The 27,152-nt window shown below is 41.3% G+C and overlaps 1 protein-coding gene across 1 annotated transcript; it reads left to right on the forward strand.

The window, feature by feature from the left end:
• Positions 1–2,158: 2,158 nt before the first annotated feature.
• Positions 2,159–26,258, forward strand: apba2b (amyloid beta (A4) precursor protein-binding, family A, member 2b; the record flags this gene model as incomplete). Its single annotated transcript, XM_080501329.1, has 13 exons — positions 2,159–2,621; positions 3,212–4,353; positions 8,179–8,259; positions 10,153–10,189; positions 10,721–10,866; positions 14,596–14,631; positions 17,172–17,258; positions 19,945–20,130; positions 21,321–21,500; positions 23,335–23,547; positions 23,681–23,800; positions 24,607–24,747; positions 26,124–26,258. 13 exons carry the CDS (start codon positions 2,159–2,161, stop codon positions 26,193–26,195), a joined length of 2,904 nt encoding a protein of 967 aa, XP_080357455.1. The 3' UTR covers positions 26,196–26,258.
• Positions 26,259–27,152: the final 894 nt, after the last annotated feature.

Here is a 27,152-nt window from a genome sequence, read left to right on the forward strand (position 1 = left end):
GTACATTACTCTTTTTCGTGTTTAAAGCCCTTTGCATGTGTTTTTTTTTTTGTATACATTTGGTCTCAGGCCGCTAATTTGAGCACAATATGCATGATGTATGTCCGTGGGCACTCCTATTGATATCCCTGCTTTAGAGGAAGTATTTGTGCACAGCTAATTAAGCAATATAATCACTGGTGATGGAAAATGTAATTATGTAGAAGGAAAACGGGGTGAAAGCTACAGCAACACCCCTCTGAGGGCAGTTGTTCATAGCAACTGGATGGCACAATGAGGAGTGTGGACGATGACAAAATGGATAGCAGGGCGAAGAGGCCTTGCTTGATGGAGAACTATAGAACATGTATTGAACTTTTTGACATTGTTGTACCGCAGCACAGCGAAGAGAGACCCAGGCTAATTAAACACGGTTTGTATTGATAGTGACTTGATTTTACATCAGTCATGATTTACAGGTCTGGTACCTTTTTAGAATCGTCTCTTTGATTTTTAGATATCTTGTGCAATGTAACTAATACTGATATAAAGTACCTGCTCTGTGATGTAATGTTATTACATGTTATGTGATTAAGTACATTCTCGACCCTTTGGCAGCACCATCTGGAACCCTTTATGGCCATATTTGATAGCTCCAATGTGTGTTACTGCATATTCCAAACTAACAATAGCAAATTGATGTGTCAATATGTATGCTTTACACTACTTATAACACAAACTGTTGTATTCCTCCTTCCCATCAGTGGACCTAATTGGTGTTTTTAACAAGAAAATATTGAAAGCAGCCCAGATAAATTACCTTTTAAAGGCAATGCTATTTTGGCCATTATTGTAGGATTGCTGGCCTCCTTGGACTTCACGATGTGAAAACATAATTGTAAAAACTTTTTTTTTTTAACCTCGGGACAAATCAGGAGACATTTTTGTGCTAAAAGGGGTAAAATATGTACAGTTTTGCCCAGTTTTGCTTTTGTGTTGCTTCAACAGAAACTCTATCAGTCAGTCAATCCCCAGTCAGTTTATTTAGCACCTTTCAGACAATGATCAGTTCACAAATATTTGACAATACCATTAAATAAAAAATAATTACAAACAGATATATGCACATAGTTTATAGACCGATAGCGTGTGTATAAATGCATACACATACATACAAACACACACATCCAGGGTACCAAAATTGGAAGAGAAATAGAATACAATTTAAATGTGACGAAGAAAATAACTGCATTTTTGAGTGTTTTTTTAAACAACACAAGACTTTGCATGAAAGTAGCTTCTATCATTTGAACATCTTGAAGGCTGAAAAAACAAGTCACCATGTATTTGAGAGGAACGTTTTCCGGAACGCTGTCAGCTGTTTTCATTTAGTGGAAAAGTCCGTTTTTGACTGCAGAAAGACTGTAGTAACAGCACAAGATAGCTTGTTGATCTCAGAAGATTAAAAAAAAAAACCTCTTTCATCAACAACGGCCGATGTGGCATCAAATGCAGAAGTTATGCATCGATTGTGAAAGCAGGACATTTGCTGTTTGTTTCTCTGCCTGTAATGGCCAGGTCCAAGCACTTTAGGGATGCATAGGAGTACCGATTGATCATGTGCAGAGGTTTCAATGCACATGTGCAACGTCTGGATGGAAATGAATTTGGTTTCACGGTTGGTCCTTTTGTCAGGAAGTGTGTCACTTGGTTTACGAAGTGCAGTTTGCTTTGAAAAGGCTCTGTTCTTTGTGTTCACTGCAAAGCTCTAAAGCTGAGCTGGAGTGACGTATTAATCCTACTGTTGTGAATTTCGAGCTGAAAAACGTGCAAAGCAAACAAACAAATCCTGATCTGAATGTGGATCAAATAAACCAGAAGCAGTCTTGTTTGGTTGTGTTTGCTCGTCAAGCCCTGCGATTACATCTAGAAAGAGAGTGTGTTTCTGTCGGCTTGGAAAACTAACACTGAATGCTGCCATCTTTTTATTCAGCCTAACACTTCAGTTGTACTTGTCCTATAATGTCGAAAGCTTACCAGATTTGGCCTTTAACATTTAGCTTCATTGTGTAAGGTTCATCATGTGAGGCTCACGCTGCTTACCGGTCGTTTTGATATAATTCTAAAGCTGTACCCCTCTGTGTTTCTCTGTCTCATAGGATAAAGCCAATAACAATGCATGGCTTGTAAGCCTCCAATCATGGCTCAAAGGAAGAGGCCAGGGACTAGTGGAGGAAACAGTATGGCTGCTCCAGGCCCCGCCTCCTGTCCTACAGAGTCATGTGATCTGAAAGCCCTCCCTGCACGGCAACGCCCACTGCGCTACCCCAAAGCTTCCCATGATTCAAAGCCCCTCCCCCATTCATGCAAGGCACAATATTCTTCTCCCAAGTCTCAAGACGTGGCGCACAATCACCTTGAACCGGATGCAGATGCAAAAGTGGAGGTGACGCGGTACAGCAAGCAAGAAGATGCGGAACTTGAAGATCAGCGGCCCGCGACCCCATCCACGCCAAAACACACCCGTGATCCAGACGGCCAAAACCAGGGGGACTTCCACGGTGGAGCCGACAGCTTGGATGATGACTCCAGCTCTGATTATATCAACAATACCTCCGATGATGAGGAAGACTATGATGACGGTGAGTGTAATGATGGTTTTCATATTGTGAACCATGCAAGAAAGTTTTTTTTTTTACCTTAAATTGTGTTCAGAAGTAGAATACAAAGAAAACATTAGAATAAATATTGTCAGGTTTGGCCAGAAGACACGGCTTTTAGGTGAAAAGGTGTTCAGCTGTGAGATAAAAGATCTGCACTTAATGCTTAAGAAATACATATGTTGTTTTTCTTCTTAAACTACTTGAAAACTGAAGTGGCTCTCAACAGTTCAAGCAGTGGCCTCCAGCTCAGTTGAGTTTGAAACTCTTAATTCATGACAAAAGTTGTCAACTAACAGAAAACATGCTGACATTGACATCCTCAGAGCAACACCACCGTTGCTTTGCAGTGAGCATGTCACACATATTCCTTTCCTATTTTACTTTGCAGTTTGACTGGAAATCTACAAGAAATTTAGTGTCGATAAGCCAACAGTGATAACCTGTCAGTAGCTTAGAACTGGCATCGCATAGCTCTTCCAATGACATCTATAGCTCAGTCTCGAGATAGATATGGTGTTAATCAACTCAATATACAGTCTAACAAACACATCTGCCTTAAACCTATCCAGGCTTGGCAGAAGAGGACGAAGGTGTGACTTACTACATTCGCTACTGCCCAGAGGATGACAGTTATCTGGAAGGAATGGATTGTAGCAGCCAGGGCGAGTGCACCCACAGCCACAACCACAGCCATAATCACAGCCACAACCACGAGCACGAGCACGAGCACAGCCAGGATGAGTGCACCGCCACCGTGCAGGGGGGCGGGCCCCACACCGATGAATGCCAGGAGGCTGTGGAGGGCTGGCCAGAGGAAGTGGAGGGTGAGGGGGAGGTGAGAGAGGAAGAATGGGTGGAGGATGAGGAACGGGAGGGGGCAGCGAGGGAAGAATGGAGAGAGGAGGAGGAGGAAGAGGTGAGAGAAGAGTGGGTGGAGGGAGAGGAGGAGGAGGAGGAGGAGGAGGAGGGAGCCCAGGAGGAGTGGAGAGAGGAGAGCCAGGTCAGGCAGGAGCAGTGGACAGGGCGAGAGAGGCACAGAGCGGAGGAGTGGGGCGATGGAGAGGGGGAGGTTCGCTGCGAAGTGGTGGAACAAGACCCCGATGAACAGATATACAATGGTCGACCAGAACCCATCCTGGACCACCATCACCACCACCACCACCAACACCATCACCACACACCTCCTCTGCATGACTCCTTGCATACCCGACGGGCTGAAAGGAGGGAACACGAGGAAGCGGAGAGCGAGGAGTACTGCCCAAATGAGGAAGAAGATGAGGAAGGTGATGACGTGGAGAGACATGGAAGGGTCTATACTGGAGACTACTATGCCCCTGAAGACAATGGGAACTCGGTACGGGCCTCCCCGTACCGTAGCCGTAAAGTGCTGGTGGTTGAGGGGGAGACGGGGGAGGAGGCCGAGGAGGATATTGACCAAATCGTGGCCGAGATCAAGATGAGCATGAGCATGGGCAGTCTCAGCAGCAGCACTGACCAGAGCCCCGAGGAGCTCGCGCAGGATCCACCACCGAGTGACTACGCTCACTCCAAGCATGACGCAGCTCCGTACCCGCCAGCTCACCACCGTCACGACAGCAGGCCCAAGTCTCTGAACCTTCCCTCCATGCATCACAACAACTCCGACCTGCAGAGGGGCATCAAGGTGCACCCACGCTCCCCCGAAGACAGGCAGAGATGGCAACAGGAGCAGGTGGGGTGTTTTTGGTGTTGATCTGCCACTTGCATGCTAAAAGCATTCCACCAGTTTTGAATAGGAACCACCCAAGGGATTTACAAACCATACACAATTTATCCACTGCATGCAGTGATTATTCTGTTTTGTTGAGGTTTTTTTTGTTTTTTTTTTATCTTTCTATGTGATGCACAAGATGAAATCCCCCATATTATCAATAATCTAAATGTACAAGCTCTCGGACATTTATCAGTCAACCATTCACAAATTTTAATTTATAAAAACTCAGGGATGCACTTTTATACCCACAACATGTTACGTTGCTCATGTTGCTTTTGCAGCTCAGTTACTGTGTCTTGCCAATGAGTCTAAGAACTGGAGCTGTGAGATGTTTCACCACATTTATTTTAGCACAACACAGATTTTCTCGGCCCTCTCCCAACATTTTTGAAATTCTTTTCCAATCAATATGTTAAAAACAAACTGCATTTTTCAACTGCTACATATTTCAGATTAATCACTTGACATGTTGTCTTTGTACTATTTCAAATCAGTCGGAGGTTTAAATGTAATTCATCTTTTCATGTAATTTCACATGCTTTTCTGGAGTGAAGGTTGTGCATTCATTTTCTTAGTTGCATAGCCATTTCCATAAACAGTCCTCCGATATTAAAAGTTGGCAGCATATGAGCCAATCTAAATAAAGGTGTTATAATTAGTTATTCATAATGTGTCCTTTCAATTTGTTAGAAGAGTTTTTTCAGGTAAATTTTGAATGCGAAATTATAATTACTGTTTGTTCACATTTCTTTATTGGCTTTTTAGAGTTGTTCTTCAATGTTCACAGACATCAAGAACAAGTAATAAGACTTTTTTTTGGTCTTCTGAATGTGAAGTTTTGCTGGTATGAATGGAACAAAAACACATTACTGAAAACTGATTTTTAATAGTTGTTTCATTTATTTCATCTCCAAATATTTTTTTTCTCCATTTTACCACTACACTTAAAGTGGATGTGGATGGTTCTTAATGACAAATGTAGAATTGATGTGAATTACTTGCATCATTCATTCCGCTCCAAAAAAGACACACCAAAACAAGAATCTGAGAGTAATAACAGTAAACACGGTTATGTGGTTGGCGTCTTTACAGAAGGGACACTATATATTCAGTCTGGCTTAAGTCTGGCTCCTGACACCTGATGGGATTGAAAGAGTTTTGCAGTGTGAAGCTGGAGATGAGTTACAGGTGACATGTTTCTCATTGCCACCCCAAGATTAGCTGGAGCCTTGCTCCTCCCCCTGTGTTACCTTGAGATGTCATCTTCCTCTCTCTAACTGTCCTGGATGAATGCACACAGACACACACACACACACACACACACACACACACACACACACACACACACACACACACACACACACACACACACACACACACACACACGCACACGCACACGCACACGCACACGCACATGCACACCGTGTCCAGGCAACCCGATAGACTGAAACACATGCAGAGATCCCCCATCTTCTAACAGTCAGATGGTAAGAGGAGAACAGGGAGAGTCTCCTGTGGGCAGCATGCTGATCCACACCTGCTCCACAGTGTGCACATGTGCTTGTGTATTCACTGTGTGTTTCTCATCCGTAGCACAGAACTGGGTCAGAGACAGAAGCTGGATTAAATTGGGAAAATGTACCACACACCGCAGATTCACATGACTCCCAGATTGGTTGAAATTACTTGGTCGATTTGTCCTCTGCTATCAAATGAAAAATGTTTTGTTTGGTTTTTTTTCTTCTTCTGCACGCCACTGCAGTATGACCTTTGACTAAACCAGGGCAGCATTAATTCAATAAGTTTTACTGCAGTGCGATGCCAAAAAGATGTGATAAGAGAAGAGCCACAAAACCCGTGTTGAGTGTGGTCAACTTCATACAAATCCATATACCACTCTGTGTTGTACTGCTTTCAAAATTAGAAATGTTTTAACCATCGGAGAGGCATTGTTAAAGTATATGTGAGACAATCATCAAGAACCATTGCGTTGAAAAAAAACGAAAAAAAAAAACGATCCAAGCCTCTCTTTTATCATACATTTAGTTTTGATTAATTATTTACCTGTTATTATTCAAAGTAGTTAAAGTCATACTCACTAATACAAAATAGGAGTCCAACAGGGCCCCCTCATTGTTATTTCTTGATAACTTTATAATAATTCATCCAGTTTCTTTTTTTTTTCAAGGCATTCGTTTCAAATTCTCCATAAAGTCTTGCTTCTCTAGTCTAATGCCTTTTTTTTACTTGCTTTAAATCTGATTGATTAAAAACCACTAAGCACATAATTAATTTTGGTTGGATTGTGTTAGGAGTTGCTTGAAAAGTCAAACTTGCTCTTAATGTATTATCGATCTGTAAAATCTGAATAGTGTTTTAATATAGCTTTACTCCGAACTGTTTAAACAGCACTCGTTCAAATATTTGATAGTTGTACATTTCCATTACACAGCTGACTAAAAAGTTACCTCGAACCAAATTTCCAGAAAGTCAACATTTAATAAATCATGATTTTATGCTCAGGCTCATTCGATTAGTCGTTGAATATAGTTGCAAAATCTGGCATTCAGTTGCAAAACTCCAGTTTAATCTGTCGTGCACAGAAACCGTCACCCCTCTCTGTGGTGGTCCCGTGAGTGTTGATTGCAACGATGGATTAAAATTGATCCGCTGCTGATTTATTGATGCTAAAGTTTCACACTGAGTTTAAATGGATCCACTTGGGATTCTAGAGATGCGTGTAGTTTTGTCAAACATCACACTTTATCATTCCATCCTCCCAAACAACAACATGAACCTCATTAATTTAATGGCTGTTTGCACAACTGAGCTGGGCAGCATGATGCATACTGATCAGGACTTTATGTCTAGTTTGGTGAAGGAAGCTACAGGGAGGCACCAAACGAACAAGCTGGTCCTCCTCCCGACTTTCACAGTTTGGCACAAAGTAAATTAGGTAGAACTCGGGTTTAATGGCTGGCGCACTTAATTTCAGCCTCTAATACAACTAATTGAGAATAAGCTTTTTTGGACTGTCACATTAGTTTCCTGTGGAATTAAATAAAAGTGCTTCTCCATTTTGCTCACTCGCAAAACCTTCTGTTCTCTGATTTCACCTAAAAATCTGAATGACACTGACCCTTAAAGACAATCAATTGCATCGCTACTTACATCTCAGAAGAGTCCAATCGAGAGGAGAAACAAAGTCCAGATGACAAAATAATTGCTTGAAACTATTGGTGAAATAATTTTTTTTTTAAAAAGGTGTATGTGGAAAATTCTGAATCATGAATGAATCACGGTTGATTCAGCAACAGCTGCACATGCCAAATGCGAAGCAATCTGGCGTATTCCTCCATCTGGGTCAGTACACGTCTGGCTTCATTGTATATCTAATTATACGGTATATGCAAAGGAAACTGTCAATATGTAAAGTGCAGGAAGTGCAGTGTTGAGTGGAAAGATGTACGCATTTACTAGCTTTTGTCCGTTTACTTCAAATACATTTGATGACGTCTCGCAGCACTCTCAAGAAGCATTTCTTTTTTTCAGTCCAGACTGTCTTGACACTACTGGAACATCTCACACACCTGACAACATCATGTAGCAGGCCTACCTATAATTTCAAACCCCTCCTACATGTGAGTCAGCTTCATTTGTAGCCTAACCAGCAGAACAAACAGAAAAGAAAATGTCTTCCAAGTGTTTGCCTTGGATTGCACGTCATTATTCCATTTCTAATTCTTATTTGCTTGCACCTGTTTCTCTGTGTTGACCTGCCAGGTGAGCAATGGTGTGGAGCAACCCAGAAAGCAGCAGCGCTCCGACCTCAACGTCCCCCTGGAGAACAACAATGTACCAGAGGTAAGATGTCGCTGGATATTCTGTTGCAGTGTTTCTTTCACTGTCCTTGATCTGCTGTAGGTCATTTGCACTTCAGGCAGATTTTTATTGTGTTTATGTGTGCCCGTGTGTGTGTGTGCGTGTACACGCGTGTAGCAATCTGAATAAATGAGTAATTGTGTAATTACAACCTCGGCTCGTGTCCTGGGCTTACGGCGCGATAGCGTCCTGGTAATTGAGCCGCATGTCTGCTTCGTGGTTTTATGAGAGCCGTTTTTCACTGAGATGTCTGTGGCAAATGCCTTCTTTACAAGCTCCGCCCACACCTCCTTCTCCTTGAGCCGTGTAAACTTTCTCAATATGTAGAGGACTCCACAGACCTCAGTGGGAAGAGTGTTTGAATTTGCTGAATCACCTCGCAATCCTCTCCAGAACCAACGCTTGTCTATAGCTTACTTTTCTCTCTCGTCTAACTCCCACAGAGCTGCCAGTGTGAGAAGTCGATAAGATAACAGTTTACTCTCTTCTCTTGAGCAAGGTGGACATATGGAGCTTCTACAGCAATGGAAGTTTCACAGCATAAATACATGTAAATGGTTGAATGATAGATTAAAAAAAAGCATTGAACAAATTGAATATTTATGATAGCTATTTTAAACATCAAAAGGATTTTTTTTTTTCCCCCGTTTGTGATCAAGAGTATAGTTTATGATTATTCATGTATGGTGCTTTGATTCTTGTGCTCATGCATGACAATTTTATAAATGTTGCCTATTTTATGTCATTGATGTTTTAAATGTGGCAAGGGGATTCAGTTTAATTCCCAGCTAGCATCCATGTAGGATCACAATCTACCTGCTGAGGAAAACAATGTGGTGCAAAGTGACAGGAAAGTTATGAAAACACAACGCATTGTCATTGCAGTAATGTTTCATGACACGTCCTGTCAAACATGACACTTGTGCTTTTGATGCACTACATGCCCAACATGTGTCTAAATTTTAGAAATCCAGAAGTAAAAGTATTGTGGATATTTTTTGCGAGTGATTTACTGAGAATAACACCATGAGCGACACCCTGCACAAACAAAGGTTTCACGTGCTACGTTGAACCTGTTTCCCCCCCCCCCCCCGAGAATGATCCGTGAGAAACCATCACTTCCATAAAGTTTTGCTTGCGTTCATGAAGCCTGGATTGATTGGATGTCCAGTGGATCGTAGTCAAAGTAGTTGTTTGTGGAGGAAGTTATTAACCACATAGCAGCGTTGCAACAGTTGCATCTCGGAAACGCAATATGAGAAATGACCGATCACAGTCAGAGTTTGAGGTACAACACAGAAAATATCTTATATATCTTAAATAAAGTCTGTTCTGGTGAGCCAGTTGAGAAAACAGCCTCGCACCACAATAACAGCAACATCTCTGCTGAAGGCTGATTTGTTTTGTACCACCTTAATTAACAGCACAGACATTTTCAGAAACAATAAATCACATTAATCTATTAGTGTAAACTCCTTGTGTTATAAACCAAACTGTCCATATTCATGTAGGTAAACACGCTATAAAGTGTGTTATTTCGCATGCCTGTGAGACAGTCCCCGGTGGGTCCTTTTAGTAGCTTACCTTTCACATTTAAGTGCAATATGACAGTTGCACGTGTTTTTATATACACAAATCTTTCTACATGAAGCCCGGATTGTTTGAAATGTTTAAATTTCCTGCTGCTGTAATGTCGATCATGTCCTGCTTGAATCTGGTATTTTCACTGTAAAGCGGTAGATTACAGTCAAGTTCTCAAACAGCACAAACAAAGATGATGAAACCTCAATTTACTTTAATTTATAGATAAATATTTGGTTTGTTGCGAGCCTATTTCCAAACAATTATCTCGATGCTGTTTCTGTCTTCCAGCCAACAAAGAAGGTTGCCTCATTCCCCAGCTTTGTCGATGGTAAGTTAATCTGTCTGCACACCTGTTTGGTGATGAAATCAAAATATTGTAATTACATGGAACACTTCCAAGTATCACTTTGCCTTCAGTCTGTTCCTCACACGCCTGATATAACTCTTCCTGTGCTATTTCCCTGCCCCATGGCAACCGCTCGGTCTAATAACGTGCGAGGGCCTCAGTTGCCCGTTAGCTCCTTCACATCATGACGGCGTATTGTGCTCCGAAGTGGGTGTCTGAGAGTCCGCATCTCCATATCAGAGGCACAGATTAATCTCAGCTCCCACCAGCTTTGCACTTCCATCAGCTCACAGTCTGCAGCCATCCCATTGCTCAGACATGTCGAGGCTATTATCACCATCGCTTTATCTCCAGAGCCACAGTGTTTGGCTCGATTTCTTTGCACAGCACATTGACTCCGATGAACACAGCCACACACTCAACCCCTCCAGCCCGTAGCCACTCTTTCTTTCCTTGGGTCTCCCCGCTAATCTCTCTCTCTCTCTCTCTCTCCTCTGCCTCTCTATGGCCCAGTACCAGGACCCTGCGAGCCAGAAGACCTGATTGATGGAATTATCTTTGCTGCTAACTACCTGGGCTCCACTCAGCTGCTGTCTGAGAGGAACCCCTCCAAGAACATACGCATGATGCAGGCTCAAGAAGCAGTCAGCAGGGTCAAGGTATTGACATGCGCGCACACACACACACACACACACACACACACACACACACACACACACACACACACACACACACACACACACACAAGTCTTCACATCCCGAACCGCATTGTCCTACCAAAGAATAAAGAGCCAGTTTAATTCATTCAGATAAATTGCACTAGAAAGCATTTCTTGTTCCTGAGTGTTTTCCTTTTGATTCCATAATTCCTGCAGTCTTTTGGTCTTTATAGTTTTCTTGAACAAGAACAAAAATAGAACAAAACAAAGAAGAGCAAGCTCTTGCAATTTGTGTCGTTGCTTTGCTTAGTGAGTACTGGTCATTTGATCATGTTTATTGTACAGTATCTCGAAATACCTTTTTCCACATTATAGTACATATCTAGAAGGAAAGATTAATTTCTATAAACTCAAGCAAATACATGCTCTGCTTTTTCAGTATATCCTTTGAATATTTTATCTGTTGTACAGAATAGTTATCACAGGAGTTATTTTTAATTCATGTCCAGTTCGCTCCTAATAAAATTTGCATGGGCATTAGTGTTGTTTGTGTCTACAACAAAGCATTGTAGTAATATATTAGGCATGAGTGGTCTTTTAGGGCAGCTAAAGAAATTGCCCAGATTGGACTGCAGGGCATGAGCTTGACACAGCCGGCCGGATAATGGGGCTGCTGGCGTATGAACCTTATATTCCCCTTGTTGACACTCACTCCCTGCTGTTTGCTAATATTGTTGTGATGATAATGTTCCAGCACAGCTTCAGAAAAAATGCTGTGGATAGTACAAGGGCTATATTAGGGCTCTCATCATGGTGTTTTGTTTTTGGGTTTTTTTAGCAAGTTGATTGCCTCATTTATCACTGCTTTTGTATTTATGTTTGGCTCAAAAAAGTTTCCCTTCTAGAAAATGTAAACATTGTGTGTCAGGGGCTTGATTCCGTCTACCCGATGATGAGCATAATCAAAGAAGGCTCTGTTGTGATGTGATGACCAGACGTTTTGGTGCGTAGTTGTTAACTAGCATCATTCTCTTTTATCTTAAAATCATCTTAAAACAACCTGAAAGCACTGAATGAAGCCACGTATACGTAACAGTCTACTTGGTGTTGATATTACTGAGGTGCAATAGGTATTGATGCATCCCAAATTCAAGGGTTGGTAGACTATGTGACTCTTCAAAATGGCTCTTCAACAGTTGGAAATGGTAGCTGACGAGCATTGCTGATGTAATTGTTAGGACCCTTGTGAAAATATTGCACATATAAACTGGAATGTGGCACTTTAATGCTAAATGGACTTCCTTTATATGTGTGCATTTTATTGCCTCCACTGCCTCAAAGCACTTTACATGGTCAGTGATATTCACGCGTTGACACACACCCACACACCAATAGTAACAGCTGCCATGCCAAACGGACGCACGTTGCTGGGAGCAACTTGGGTTTCAGTGGGTTTCGACATGCGGTCGGGGTGGGATGTAAAGTTGAACCGCAAATCTTCGGCCTGTTTCACAAAAGCGAGCCATACACAGCCACCCACAGGTTTGCGTTCGTGTCGGCGATTGCAACTCTCTAAGGACTTAAACCTTGAATCCTTTTCCACAACCTGCACAAAATGTTGAGTTTTCGCTCCTCATTAAAAGCATTGCCTGCATTGTATATTGGGTTGAAAGGCTGCCGAAGGTTTTAGTAAACTACAACTAGAGCTGCATGACACACCGCAATATCAACATGCACAATGTCCATATAGCAAAAGCTTGCACCGTGATGAACCTTGTTTCTGTCCATTGAATATTTAGGCATATCAACATATTTGGCCAAACAGATGAACCGTAATGGTCATAGATGCCCACCCACTAAGTATTATTTGAACAAATCTCAAAGCTCAAGGATGATTACATCATCTACATAAATGTTAAATGCTTGTATTTATCGAAATTACATCATTAACGGAATACTCACTCACTCACTGCACAGTTGCTTCGCCTGCAAACAAAGCTGTTCAGGATGAAACCATGACAACAGTTCGCTGTCATCTTTTAATGGTCTCCCCTCACTGGTCCAGGTTCACTGAGCAAAAAGTCATCCATTATCTCCTTGATTTGTCCCTCGTGTGCAGATTATTAGCCGTACAGCAGTCGGCATTTAAACTTTGACATTCAACATGGCACAGTTGGCTTCACATAAGCCCGATTACACATGCGGCGTAGTGCAGTCGTACTTGTAAGTCTGGATCAGCCCAAGGAGACACACATGTAGTACAGGAAGAAGCCCTGTACTGCTGAACTGAGCAGAAAGTGGTGCGCGAGGTAAATTGTAGCCGAGCTGTGCAGGTTGTTTATGCAGATCTTTTTGGCATGATGTTCCCCCTGTTTGATGTAATATTTATAAAGCCCCCCCCCCCCCACCTCTCGTCACTGTTCCCTGACGTCTATCCCCTCCCTGCTCAGCTTCTCTTCAGCAGGGCAGTAGATGTTGCTGAACGCCTCAGATGTCTGTCTTGCATGTTAGAGAGGTGATTATGGAGGAGGAAACTTTACAAAATGAAAACTTCTGGCTGTTATTAATGCCGTCTTAGCGTGTACGTCTTCACACACGGCAAGATCAGGCAAACATCCAGTTTTAAAATGTAATGTCGGCACAATTTCCTCCTCTCAAATCTTGATGAAGACAAAGCCAGCAACTCAGCTTGAACACTGTCCACAAGGGTTGGTTCTGAACAGAATTTTTTTATTTTTATTTTTTTAAAGAAAAGAAAAGAATTAAAAAGGGCTCTCGTAAAGATTCAATTCTCAAGATGACTTCACAATCTGCACCAATGAACTAATAATTACAAACATCAGCTCAGTGAAACTGGCCTCCATGTTGACATGAGCTGGATTTGCATTCAAACATGGTGACTTGACCTTGTTTTTTTTTGTTTTTTTTCTTCTTCTTCTTCTTCTTCTTTTCTTTGATGCAGCCCAGAGAACGAACCCCAAGCACACAGTTTAAATCCTTGCCCAGGGCTTAATCTGCTCCCCTTCCACTCTGTGTGTTGTTGATTGTTTTTCATGACTTCCCCCCTAATAACATTGAGAGTGACATGAGCATGGGAGTTGGCGAGAGCAGCCACCTTGCACTCAGACCTAATACAGACTTCATAGTGGTTGGTAGCAATAACACTTTAAGAAAATGATCTGTACCATCTGTTTTTATGTTGGTGATCACGTTGGCTGCAAAGCCGACTGTTGAAATGTAAAACTGATAAGAAAGAGTAAACATCCACATTAAAAAAGAAAACACAAAAAAGCCAACATTTTCGACCTTCCCAGCAGAGCCTGTGTACACAATACAAAAACAATGTCAATACATGTCTGCACGCTTTTTGGTTTGCTGTGTTTAAAAGATAAAAAGCAATTATTACCCTCTGTAATTGCTGTTTTGGTTTGTATCTGATAACCAACACGGCTGTGCGAAATGCTATCTCCACAAACACACACGAATGCAGATACAATTATACACAGACAGCCCCCACCCGCCCCCGTCACGCTCCGTGTTTGTGAGAGCAGCGACAGCACATCAGCCGTTTGGTTTGAGGCTTTACTGTCTTACCTTCTTTTATTTACCTTCTTTATTCCCTCCTCCTCTTCCTCCTGTTTTTCGTGCTCCTGTATCTGCTGACCTTGTCCTGTCCCAACGCCTGCCTGCCTGCCTGCCTTCCTGCCTGCCTGCCTGCCTGCCTGCCAGAGGGTACAGAAGGCTGCCAAAATCAAGAAAAAGGCGGTGTGTAATAAAACAAAGCAAAAGAAAGAACCTTCAGCTCCCCCCCCCCTCTACTTTCACCTTTTCGTTTTCATTTGGTTTTTGCCTGTCTGTGTCTCCTCTCCCATTTGTGTCTCACACTTTTCGCAGCTCACACACTGAATTCTTCCTAAATAAGAAAATATCCCCTTGAAATCCCCTTTATTTGATTTTTTTTTTTTACCTTGAAGCCTAAAAGAGTTTGAATGTTGCAAATTGTACAAATTTTATTTAAGCTCTTTTGACACATTCATACACCTGAAAAATCATGATGTTTTAGAGAATCAATGTTGTATACTGGTTGTTAAGGTGTTGTAATACACCATGCTGGGAAACGTGTTAAAACAACTGTAATGACCCTCTATTCTCTTGACTCTGAATGCAGCCAGAGGGCAACAGAAGACATGACAGCAATACACCCATTAATTAGCTCCAGACTGTATCACAGCTTCAGATCCTATATATAGCTCCTTATAGTTAATATTTTTGACAAAAAAGTACAATTACATCATCATATCATGTTTAAGATGAAGTATTGATGAAAATACTATTTTGACTAATTCCCTTTATTTACAACATAACTGATGTGTACATTCTTCACTCTTGTTTATTTGATTTGAGTGAACCTTTATAATAGAATTTCCAAATCCAATCACATTTCATCTGTGAAACTGAAGAACCACCAGGTTCACAGTTTAGAAATGTGATGTAGGATTTTCAGCAATTAATTTAACGCATTAATTCAACATGCCGGCACAGTTTCCTTAAATGAACGCAACAAGATGACAGGAAATGATGAAAAAAAAAATACAAACGACATCCTATATGCTGAACAAATTGGCTCGAAATAGATAGGTTTGTTTATGATCAGAGAACGGCAACGAAAAGAAATGCAAAATCTGTGCCAGTTGAAATTTCCATTTTGTATTAATACATCTCTTTACACTGCTGTTGCCCCCCAAGTGAGCCAATTTGTGCTTATTCAAGAGATGTTATTCCTATATTTCCCCATTACTACCATGAATTTCCACTTGCTGAAAGGTCAGATAATTGTCTGTATGTTTCTTTGCACTGTGGTGACACAGTGGAAAAGATAAACAAAGAAACTAAACACAAAAAGTAAGACATTTTTGTTGGGTTAGATATTTTTTCCAATTCTTCTGAGCACTAACTTTTACAGCCAGTCTATTTCCCCGTTGAAATAGTGCCTTGTTTGGAAGGAAGCTGTATTCATGGGATGAGCAGCAGAGTTGAGTGTGTGGGTTGAACCCAGGAAATAAAAAACAATTGCCAAATTCTCTCTGCTGGTGCCAAACAGATTTTTTTTTTTTTTTTTTTTTTTTTTTACTACTGACTCTTGTCCTGAGCTCCTGGTACCAATGGGTCAGGGATGGACAACTTTGATCACTGTAAGAGTTTCATCCTCACGACCAAGGGGCCAAATCTTGATTGAGTACATCTCCCACAACAAATATTGAAATTATGCCAACTAATGTAATCAAAAGGACTTGTGTTTGAAATTTTGAAATCCATTTACCTTTAAATGTACTCTAATGCAGTAATTAGTAGACATTTCAATTGTTACAGAATACAAATCTGCTTTTAACAGCCATCATCTTACAAATACCTGAGAAACCAATAATATATAAATATTTATTAAATGGTGTTGCAGGCTGTGCTGTATGGGGGGATGTTTTTTCCCCCCTATTTTTTCTGTATTAACAAACACTGTTGACCATTATGCATTAAATTCATGAGACATATTGGGCATAAAATTGGTCCGATAAGACTGAATGTGAATGCTTCATCTCACAAATTATTTGGTAAAGGCGTCACAAACTCTGGAATGAAGCGAGGGAGAAACACCTAAAACATGAATTAATCCCTTTTTTGGTTCAAATCTTTCCTCATTTTTATGTGTTTTAATTTACTCCGAGGGAATCAAAATTAATTGATGATTCAGTTCAGCAGTCATTATGCGAAATATTCAAAAACAACAGTATGTGTTTTATTTCCGCATCCACATTGCCTTATTTTAAATGCATTAGGCGGATTCAATTAAACTAAAACAAACATAATTTTATTAGTCTGCATCACTCGGTGATTAGAGGGAAATGTGCGCCGGGCTTGTTCTGTGCTGAAGCCGCATCGCTCTCGCTGGTGTAACGGCCAGCTGGTCAAGATTTAGCGTTAAGCTGTTTGCTTGTGTCGGTGCCAGCTCGCTGTCCTGGCGCCCGGACAGTCGATGTAAACCAACATCCCCACCAGACACTTTCTTTTTCTGCCTTTCTCACCTCACCTTCAGGCCCAACAACCCCTCCATCTAACTCTCCGCACACTAAACTACACCTGCATGCACACGTTCATTCTGAATATCGGACATTTTCCAATGTTTGACGGAGACGCCATTCAGCACGGCTGTGTTCCCAGTGAGCAGTTGACTTTGCAACATGGAATTTTCAACAGTCAATGTCAGGAGATGTATTAACCAGTTTCTCTTGGCTCTATGGTTGTTGTTTTAGAGTGCAGATGGAGACGCTCAAACCCTCACTGAAGTTGATCTATTCATCTCCACCCAGAGGATCAAAGTCCTCAATGCAGACTCGCAGGTATGTACTTCATGTTTCTGTCCAAAGTGCTGTTTCTTCACCTGCGAGAATAGAAGACGTTCGCTCCGAAACGACTCTTCTCCACATCAGGGGGGTGTTGTTGTGTCATAGCTGTCATAACCGCAGCTTAGCTGTCAACACCAGCTGCATCTTCTGAAATCCCAGCTGTGATTGTTTTCTATTTAATCTCGTGACGTCACTGTCGGAATTCTCCGCGACTGTGCGCAGGAATAAAATCTGCGAAGCTTTAAAACTGCCTCTCAAACATCTGTGCAACGTTGTCGTGTCCCTTTTGTTTTCAGTATAATTTTCCTACTAATGACGACATCTGTCCGCACATAAACTGTTCGAAAGCCTGTTGAAGGGACAAGTGCAATTACCTTTACACAGAGCAGATTGTATGCAGTTACAAGTAAAAGTACCCTACTCAAATACTTTAAAAATGCTATCAGTGTCATGGTTGAACCACATTTATTTCCATTGTTAATAACGTATGACAAAATATGTATGTCCAAAGCACGTTTCTGAACGAATTAATACAATATACAAATATTGCACCGTGGTGACTTTTTTCATATTGAAGTAGGAATTCTCTCTGTTGAATAATTACATCAGAAACAAATTCTTTAGATGAATTGTGAGAGAATTCAGCAGGAACTTGTCGTCTTGAAAGTGGCGAATAAGGCTACAATTGAATTGCATTAAATACATGTTGAGATTCCATACAGTACATCAACTGACTTCAAAATACCCCAACCTACCACACAATCACAGCAATGCGAGTATTCGTTTTACATTACTTCCACGCCGAGTCAAATTAATTTAAGTCCAAATTCAGATTGAGACAGACTTTATGAAGATACTTCTTGTTTTCGCCTTTTGACCTTGAAGAAATCCTCTCTGGGAAGCAACGAGAGTTTGCGACGGAAGCAGAAACACTTCAGAGAGCTTTACAGTTTCCAAGATCACGAATTTTTGTGCTGGCGGCACCATTTCAATGTATATGTGACGGATGATTCATGTGCAGTATTTCAGTCCTCGCTGCTGTCTGGCCATCTGAGCAGAGTTGTCAGAATGTGTGCGTGTGGGCAAGCGCCTGGCAGAAAATAACGTTCTGCAATGCAGCGTCTATCTTCCTGCCTTTCCATCTGGCTGAGAAAGATTCCGAAATAAAACGCCTTCATTTTAGCAATTAAATAGCTCACTACTGCTTTGGCGGGGGTTAACAACTCTGGAGGTGGGCTGGAACAACAACGCTGATTAGGCTCACGTAATAAAACCGGCTCACGGCTTAATGAAGTGAGGGCAACTCGGCTAAATCGAAATTTCACGTTATCGTAAAACATGTGAAGAGACACAATTTCCTTCCTGGGAAAAAAAACGTACAGATTTGTATTTGAAGTGTGAATCCTATCACAATTGTTGCCACATAAAATCTTCATTGTAACATGAGATCATTATTAGGCTGAGTGCACAAGCATGATTGCACAGTTCAAATCCCTTTGTCTCATCAGCACAAACACTGATATCCCTTCTAATTGTTTTTTTTTTTTTTTTGCACACGTATTTTCAAAGACACGTGGCCTCATGACTGTGGTTCCTTGTGGTGGTGTCATTGGGCTATAATCAGATTCAACAGCAGTTTTGAAATTCAAAAGGGAAGGTTTGTTTTCTGTCAACAATGCCTTCAGCTCACTCCCTGCCCTGAATCAATGATGCAGCAGAAAGAGAAGAAAATGTGCTGCACTCTCCTTTTGTTTTCAAATATCAGCAATATAACGACGCTAACTGTTGTAAGACCAAGAATTGGCACGAGAGACACTCTGTTTTTTGTGTTTTATCTCAAACTACATGAGGAAAATGTGGACTTTCTAATAATTGGTGCCTCATGTGGCAGACAGAGGACTGGAGCCTATCTGACTGGGTAAATGTCACGTTTATGTAGAATATGGTTCAGTACACCATCATTGCCTTGATTGTTCATTTTAATTGATTCTTTATTCTCTCTCTGTGTTAAATAATCTAAAACTTGACATTTGAGCCCCTCCAATTGCTTGATCTGTTCATATTCTTTCTCTGGTTCTATCCAAATGCTAAAAATACCCCCAGCACATTTTGTTTTCCATGCTGAAGTAGTCGCACAATGTAGCAGAAAAAGTACATTAATGATGCATCATTTAAAAGTAGGGCTCTTAATGTATCATATCATCATAGCAGTCCAATAGGTATCGACTGTGATGAAGGTAATCACTTGCATTGGAAATCATTGAGCTGCTTTATATGAAATTGGAAGATACAGAAATGATATCCATATTTCAAATGTATTGATTGTTGAGAAAATTTATTTTTCGCTTAGCTGTCATTTGTTTGTTTTCCTTATTTGCTTCATATTTGTGTTCAGTTCAGTTTTATGGCTCCTTTATATTATTTTTTTCTATTATTTGTTTTATTTCTGGGTTATTGTTTTTTCCAGATATTTCAATCTATTCTCCTTTCCCTCTTGTTGTCATATTAATTATTTTACTGTCCTCTGTTTTGTCTCATCACCACACTGTCATTCCTCTGTGAAGGCGTCCGAATCAAACAAGCTTGTTGGAAGTTTCATTGATTGATTTAGAGTTATTGAAAATGGAAAAACAGCGCAGTACCACTCAGGGCCCGTGTTTCTGCCCCGTTTCATTCGTAGGAGACCATGATGGACAACGCACTCCGCACTATATCCTACATCGCCGACATTGGGAACATCGTGGTCCTGATGGCGAGACGCCGAATGCCACGCACAGCCTCACAGGACTGCATCGAAACCACGCCCGGTGCTCCGGAGGCAAAGAAGCAGTACAAGATGATATGCCACGTCTTTGAGTCTGAGGACGTAAGCGATCGCACGATTTCAAAACTTACAAACCTGCAGTGTCTGTTTATCTGAGAAGCTTTAAAAGTTAGGGGGTCACCTCGATGACGGGTTTGAATGTCAGCTTGCCATTTTTTCTATCTCCATGTTAAGAGCTCTCATTAGAATGATGTCAGTGCAATTTGTCTCTTCAACTTAAATTTGTTTCTCTTGAATTTTGTTTTGACATTTGACGTGGCAAGCATCACATTACTCCAGACACTGACATAGAAATTCTCAAATTGTTGCTGTGCACCATGTTGTAACCGAGAGCAATCCACTGACATGCAGTAACATAAATTGGCAGGGCACATCAGATTTTGGATTTTATTCCTCCACATGGAGTTGCTGCTTGCCTCGTTGAAGCAAATTCAGGAAGACTTGGCATGGGGAACAATGTTGCACTAAGGAGCCAGCAACTCCATTTCCGTGCCAGTTTGTATAAAAGGCTGGACTCCAATCTGTCCCCTCTTCATCTAATTTTGTTGCCAGGTTTTAAAGGCCGGCCAGAGTTATAATAGAAGCATTCAGCAGCTCATCCAACAACTTATAAACTGTTTCCGTTATTGTGATGAAACTGGCTTTATGCGCTCCTTTTTCACTTTTGTTATTGACGCGCAAAATTCCTTTTCTAACCCCAACCCAGAGAGGAAGAATAAATAAACATGCATGTGTTGATTTTATTGTATCCCTACAAACATGATTTTCTTCCTTAATTTTTTTCCCCTTTAGGATATTAACTGTTTCACCACCCTGGATCTGTGTAGGCATGAGTACTTAAGTACTAAAATACTAAAAATAATGGCTGACACTTGATCGCCTGATAATGTACATCTTCTCTTCATGGTATTCAAGACAATTGACTTCGCCTATATCACATTATTCTGTGCATTATATCTTTATTAACCTTCACTCTTCCTGACTGAAAGCAGGAAATTGTCTGCATACCCCATGTTTCCTGGTCTACTTATTCCCTCCCTATCACCCTGGGAATTAAAGAGCTTCTGGCAGTGCAAATTGATTTACATAACTCTTCAGCCTCGTCTTTCTCCACTCATTGCCTCTGCAAAACTCTTTTTTTTTTTTTTTCTTTCATCGTATGGTTGTTTCTGAACATGTGAGCTCACAAACACACTCGACATCATGACTCCTGCTTTGTTTTGTGTCTACAGGCACAGCTCATCGCTCAGTCCATCGGCCAGGCGTTCAGCGTGGCTTACCAGGAGTTCCTCAGAGCCAACGGCATTAACCCCGAGGACCTGAGTCAGAAAGAGTACAGTGACATCATCAACACCCAGGAAATGTACAATGATGACCTTATTCACTTCTCCAACTCGGAAAACTGTAAAGAGGTACGTCTGTATCCAAAGTGCAAAAGGTAAAGATGTGCATCCCTGCAGATGTTTATTTGTCGGTGCAGGAACCAAATGCGAGGAAAATTGCACTCATGCTGCAGGGCCATTGGAGAAACACACAACTACATTCGCTGTTAACTAATTAGACAGATTAAGAGGCAGATGGTACAGTAAAATGTACTCAGAGCATGTCAACCCCTGCTTTTTATGTTGTAGCATTTCCTCTTTTACTAATACTCTGCCCTCACAACATTACTGCAGGTTCTCTGAGAATTACAGACCGTGAAACACTTTCTGCTCTATGAGCAGCTGCCATATTAGAGGCACATCAGTAATTTGTGGTGATGGGAAACCTGGGCTTTCTTAGAGCACTAAAGCTTCCTAACCTTCCTAGCAGGGCTGAAAATAGATGCAATTCTTCAGGCTGTGTGCGTGTTTGCGTGTGTTTGTAGCATCTGCTGACCAAAAGAATTAGGACATGAAAACATACTCTGCATTTGCACACTCAGTGTGCTAATGTACTCGCGTCTGTGATGTGGAATATTTATTTATTTACTACAAATAGTTCAAAGACATTGACCGTCACCAGGATTTGGGTGTGACGAAGAACAGTTTCCTACGACTTGCAGTACTGGCTGTCTTTATGTCGGTAACACTGTCCCATGTTTTATTCAATTCGCACAGGTGGAACCCATCCAAGTACACACATCTTTCAAATGGGTTTGCCAATACAAAGCTTCAGGAGAAACGACACTGACACTCACTGAAGCTCCTTGCATGAGACACAACTCAAGTTATTGGCATGCATTACACCCCTTTACAACAAGTAAAGGAGTATAATATAAAGTGAATATAAATCAGCTGTTCCCACCCAACACTGAACAATAATACAACTTGGACAGATCATAAGTCTCACAAAACACGCCTGCAGCCAAATCTCAGTCAAATCCATTAACGTGTAGGTCTTTGAGTCGGTTAAAAGCCGTGCAGTCACAGGGAGAACCTCCTTTCTGTCACACTCGGGCACAATTGGCTCTGAAATTATTTTAGTACTTTGCTTGAATGTTTTTTTTTTTTAAAGGTAATATAATTGCGGATTACTATAGACCTTTTTAAAGACTTCAAAAAGATCCTTGCAATCATTTCTTGAGCTGTGACATGATGCAAAGTACGGATGATGTTTCTGGTCATTTCTTTAAATTAAACCTGCTCCAGATGTTAGAGGTGTGCATTCATTTCTAACATCTGCAGTAGTTTATATTACATTTACTATAAACAAAACCCACCAGTCCAGCACATGTTTTAATACTTGTAATCGATGTAACCGTGTTTTTGCTGATTGAAACATGCATCCTGTGATATTATTCTACTTCTGTATAAAGAAAGTGGTTGAATCTTGACTGCTGACAAACTGTCTTGTCTCACTGTTGTGATTTTTCCCATTTCTACCCTCTGAGCCCCCAGGCTGCTGTTATACCTTAGATTCGGTGTCTGATGTATGAAAGGGAGCCAGGAAAAGGATTTTTATTTTTTTTCTGACAAGTGTCATAAATGAGAACTTTTCTTCATGGGTTCTCTCACTACACTTTTGAGGCGAGAAAACTGGAGCAAACAGACAAACTATTTTGACACTATTGTGTTTTCAGGGTTGAGATGTTTATGTTTTTGTGCTGTTATACTCTCAACCAGTTGTCACTAGGCTCCACTCATGGTTTTATAGCTAAAAAAAAAATAAGTGTTTTGGTTTTCTTTTTCTTTTTCTTTTTCTTTTTAATGAAGCATGAAAATGAGCTACACTCTCTGCCCTCTCCGTCTCCCGATCACTCCACAGCTGCAGCTGGAGAAGAGTAAGGGGGAGATCCTGGGTGTGGTGATCGTGGAGTCCGGCTGGGGCTCCATCCTGCCCACAGTCATCTTAGCCAACATGATGAACGGTGGGCCCGCAGCTCGCTCTGGCAAGCTCAGCATCGGGGACCAGATCATGTCCATCAACAACACGAGCCTCGTGGGGCTGCCGCTCGCCACCTGCCAGGGAATCATTAAGGTACAGACGCTCTGAAGATGTATGGAGGCTGCTGAAATAGAGAAACAGATCATGTTTTACCGATTTCAACTATATTATATCAAATATATGTTGAATGTTTATGTGGTTTTGTTTGTCTGTGTGCGTATTAAAGGGCTTAAAGAACCAGGTGCAGGTGAAAATGAACATTGTTAGCTGTCCACCAGTTACCACTGTCCTCATCAAGAGACCCGATCTGAAGTACCAGCTGGGCTTCAGTGTCCAGAATGGCATCGTAAGTCCGCTTATTTCTGATCTGTAGGTTGGATACTTTGACATTTTGACAAAACTGTGTCGCTACATATGACTGAGGCTAAACCACATTTCACTCTGCTCATGCTTTTTGTCACATAAAATGATCAGTGTTGTTTTAATGGCAGATTTCCTGATGTATTTCACATGAGGAAATATTATTGTTAACAGCTGTGAGCATCAATACACATGTTCTATAGCGCTTTATCGAATTCAGGGTCGCAGTGTGTTGAAGACAATCCCAGCTGTGGGTGACGGCAGGTTGTCAGTCCATCACATGCAAACACAGAGAAACAGACACTCAATTTAAGAATCACCAATTAAATTAACAGGGAGAACATGCAAAGTCCATACAGAACTAAAGATCTCTTTGCTGTGAGGCCTCTGCAGCCTTCTTTAATAAATAAATAAATTAATAAAAAGCATAATTCATGTTGTAAAAGTAAAATTTTAAATATCTGCTCAATGGAATATTGTTATTTTAGGCAAACTGTTATACATTATTTTAGAGTCATTTGCATTGTATTTTACACAATGTAGATGTCTCACAGTCATGTCACAGCTGGGAAATAGTCTGCTCATTATTCTAACTTCCTTGATATTAGATAGTCCAAGGAAACTCTCAATCACTGTCGTGATGAATTGCATAAAGAATTATCCACCTCATATAATGCTTGCAGAAGCCATCTGGTTCTCTTCGGTAAGGCATTAATGTGCGATCAGTCATCATTGTCTTATCAGTGGCATAATTTCTTCTTCTTCTTCTTCTTCTGCTCCTCCTCCCTGCAGATTTGCAGTCTGATGCGAGGAGGCATCGCAGAGCGGGGCGGCGTCCGCGTGGGTCACCGGATCATAGAGATCAACGGGCAGAGCGTGGTCGCCACGGCACATGAGAAGATCGTCCAGGCCCTGTCCAACTCTGTTGGCGAGGTAAAACCCACAAACACATTCCGAGATGTGGGAGGTAAAATCACCACATGGTTATACTGTCTTGATTAGTGGATTGTGCTATGTCAATAAAAGGCAAGCATGATTCTACATAGAAAATAACTTAACTGGATTACAAAGTAGAACTAAAACATGAAAATATTTTTGTTTAATGGCAGTTTCAGGCTTATTTTGCTCTTCCACCACTCTTGTTATAATTAACATCTTAATAAATTAAGTTTCAAATTATTCACAGTAATTGCATTCTTCTTGTTTCCAATGCTTCACTGTTTAAAACGGTAGTGTGAAGGTTAAGTGTGCCAGAACTAAAGTACAGTAAAAATAATGTATTTTTAATGAAAAAGTGAGTATATCTATGCCCGTGCTTCTTCAAATAAAAGGCGAGATGGTTGGTGAAGTGAGAGGCAAATAAAACACACTGCTCTAAACCTGGAACAACAATTACAAAGTGTCATTCGTCTTCGATTCACGCAACTTCTGACAATAGAAGATCATTTGTGGTTGAAATTTGCATAGCGCCAAGGCTGCGCTGACTTTAAGCATTCAGTTCACATCGTGCTCGCAGTAACGCAGCAAGATCATTTCTATCTGCGATGGCAAAATGAAATGAAAGAAACACTGTTCAAGTCATTTGCTTTTGGCACAAATCCTCTAAAATTGGTTATTTTTAAACATCTCCTTACTTCATATGATATATTTTATTCAGTGTCAAATAATTTTACAATTATTGCTGCATTGATATCCGGTCCTGGTCCTGGAGATCATTTGTTCTGCAGGTTTTAAGCTGCGTTCACCCTGCAGGCAACTTCGACCCAATTCTGATTTTCTGCTCGCGAGTGACCCACATCTGTTTTGTGACATCTCCTTCTTTCCCTCGTCTTTCTGTCGAGATTTTGTCGGCTCCGATTGCACAACCACTTAAAAAAGCGATATATGCGCGCTGACGTGTGTAGCGTCGACATTTACTTCTGTAAACGGCGTGCTCAGCGTGACGCCTCACCTCGTTCGGCACACGCGGGCCGCTTCGGGGTGAAATACCGTTCACACTACAGTCTGATGGAGGTCGCATTTGAAATGTAATCTGAATTGCAGCGTGAGGCCTGAAGTCGCTCCCTGCTTCAACACTCTTAACTCATCAAGTGTCCATAGAAAGGGCGAGTGCAGGCACCTCGTTGCAATCGGGTTTGTTGCAGCAGGGAGAAACTTAAAACAAGGCCGATTATCTCCAGGAGGACTCTGGTTTAGAGGAATATGCTAGGTAATTTCTGCCGAAATACATCAAATCCCAAATTATACATAAACGCCACAGAGGAAAAGCCAAAGACGTGATGGAACCCTCTGCTGTGTTTCACTTTCAGATTCACATGAAGACGATGCCAGCAGCCATGTTCAGGCTCCTCACTGGGCAGGAGACACCCATGTACATATAGAGGCGGCCGGGGACCGCTCACCAGGACAGGCTGTCAGCTGTGATTGGTTACCGCACAGTGCAGACTCAGCTGACTAGCTTGGGAGTGGGGGGGGGGGTCCTCCTCTCTCCTCTCCCAGTTCATTCATTCACTCACTTGTCTTTTTTTTTCTGATGACTTCAACTGTTCGTCATCTCTTCGCTGTCTTAACATGCAAACAGCCATTTTTAACGACACAAGATGCTTAATCCATCGGACCAGCTGAGGAGGCTGTGTGTGTGTGTGTGTGTGTGTGTGTGTGTGTGTGTGTGTGTGTGTGTGTGTGTGTGTGTGTGTGTGTGTGTGTGTGTGTGTGTGTGTGTGTGTGTGTGTGTGTGTGTGTGTGTGTGTGTGTGTGTGTGTGTGTGTGTGTGTGTGTGTGCGCGTGCGCTATTTATTTGTCCTGTCTGTGCTCTTATGTCAGGTGTGGATGGATTTGTTGTCTGAATGCGTCACAGTTTATTTTTTTATATTCATGTAATGCAATATGATACTTCTACTATACTTGTATAGTTTCATTTCCCTTTCTGTTAATTTATTTCTCATGTAAATACATATTTTGCTAATATTGTGACTGGAGGCAGTGGGAAGGGGCACAGCTGCTTTGTAAATAACTCTTGCTTGTTGAATTTAAAGTAGACCGCCATGATGGCAAAGACACAAGACAATGCCGGATGTCTCAGCAGTTGCCATTGAAAAGGGGAAACTTCTTTGAAATGTTGAGTTTAACTACGATAAGTTGATTTAATGTACATGTGAATCAAACCCAGGCTTGCACCAAGGGTTTATGGGAGAAACGCCATATCCTTTTGATTTAACAACATTTCAAGGCAATACACGACTTCACCGTCCGAACGGCAAGAAAAGTCTTTTCTAATTCTCATGTACAAACAATCACACATATAAATAACAAGCAACTCTTAACATGCATTAATTATG

This window comes from Blennius ocellaris, assembly GCF_963422515.1.
Source record: "Blennius ocellaris genome assembly, chromosome: 1".
NCBI lineage: Eukaryota > Metazoa > Chordata > Actinopteri > Blenniiformes > Blenniidae > Blennius > Blennius ocellaris.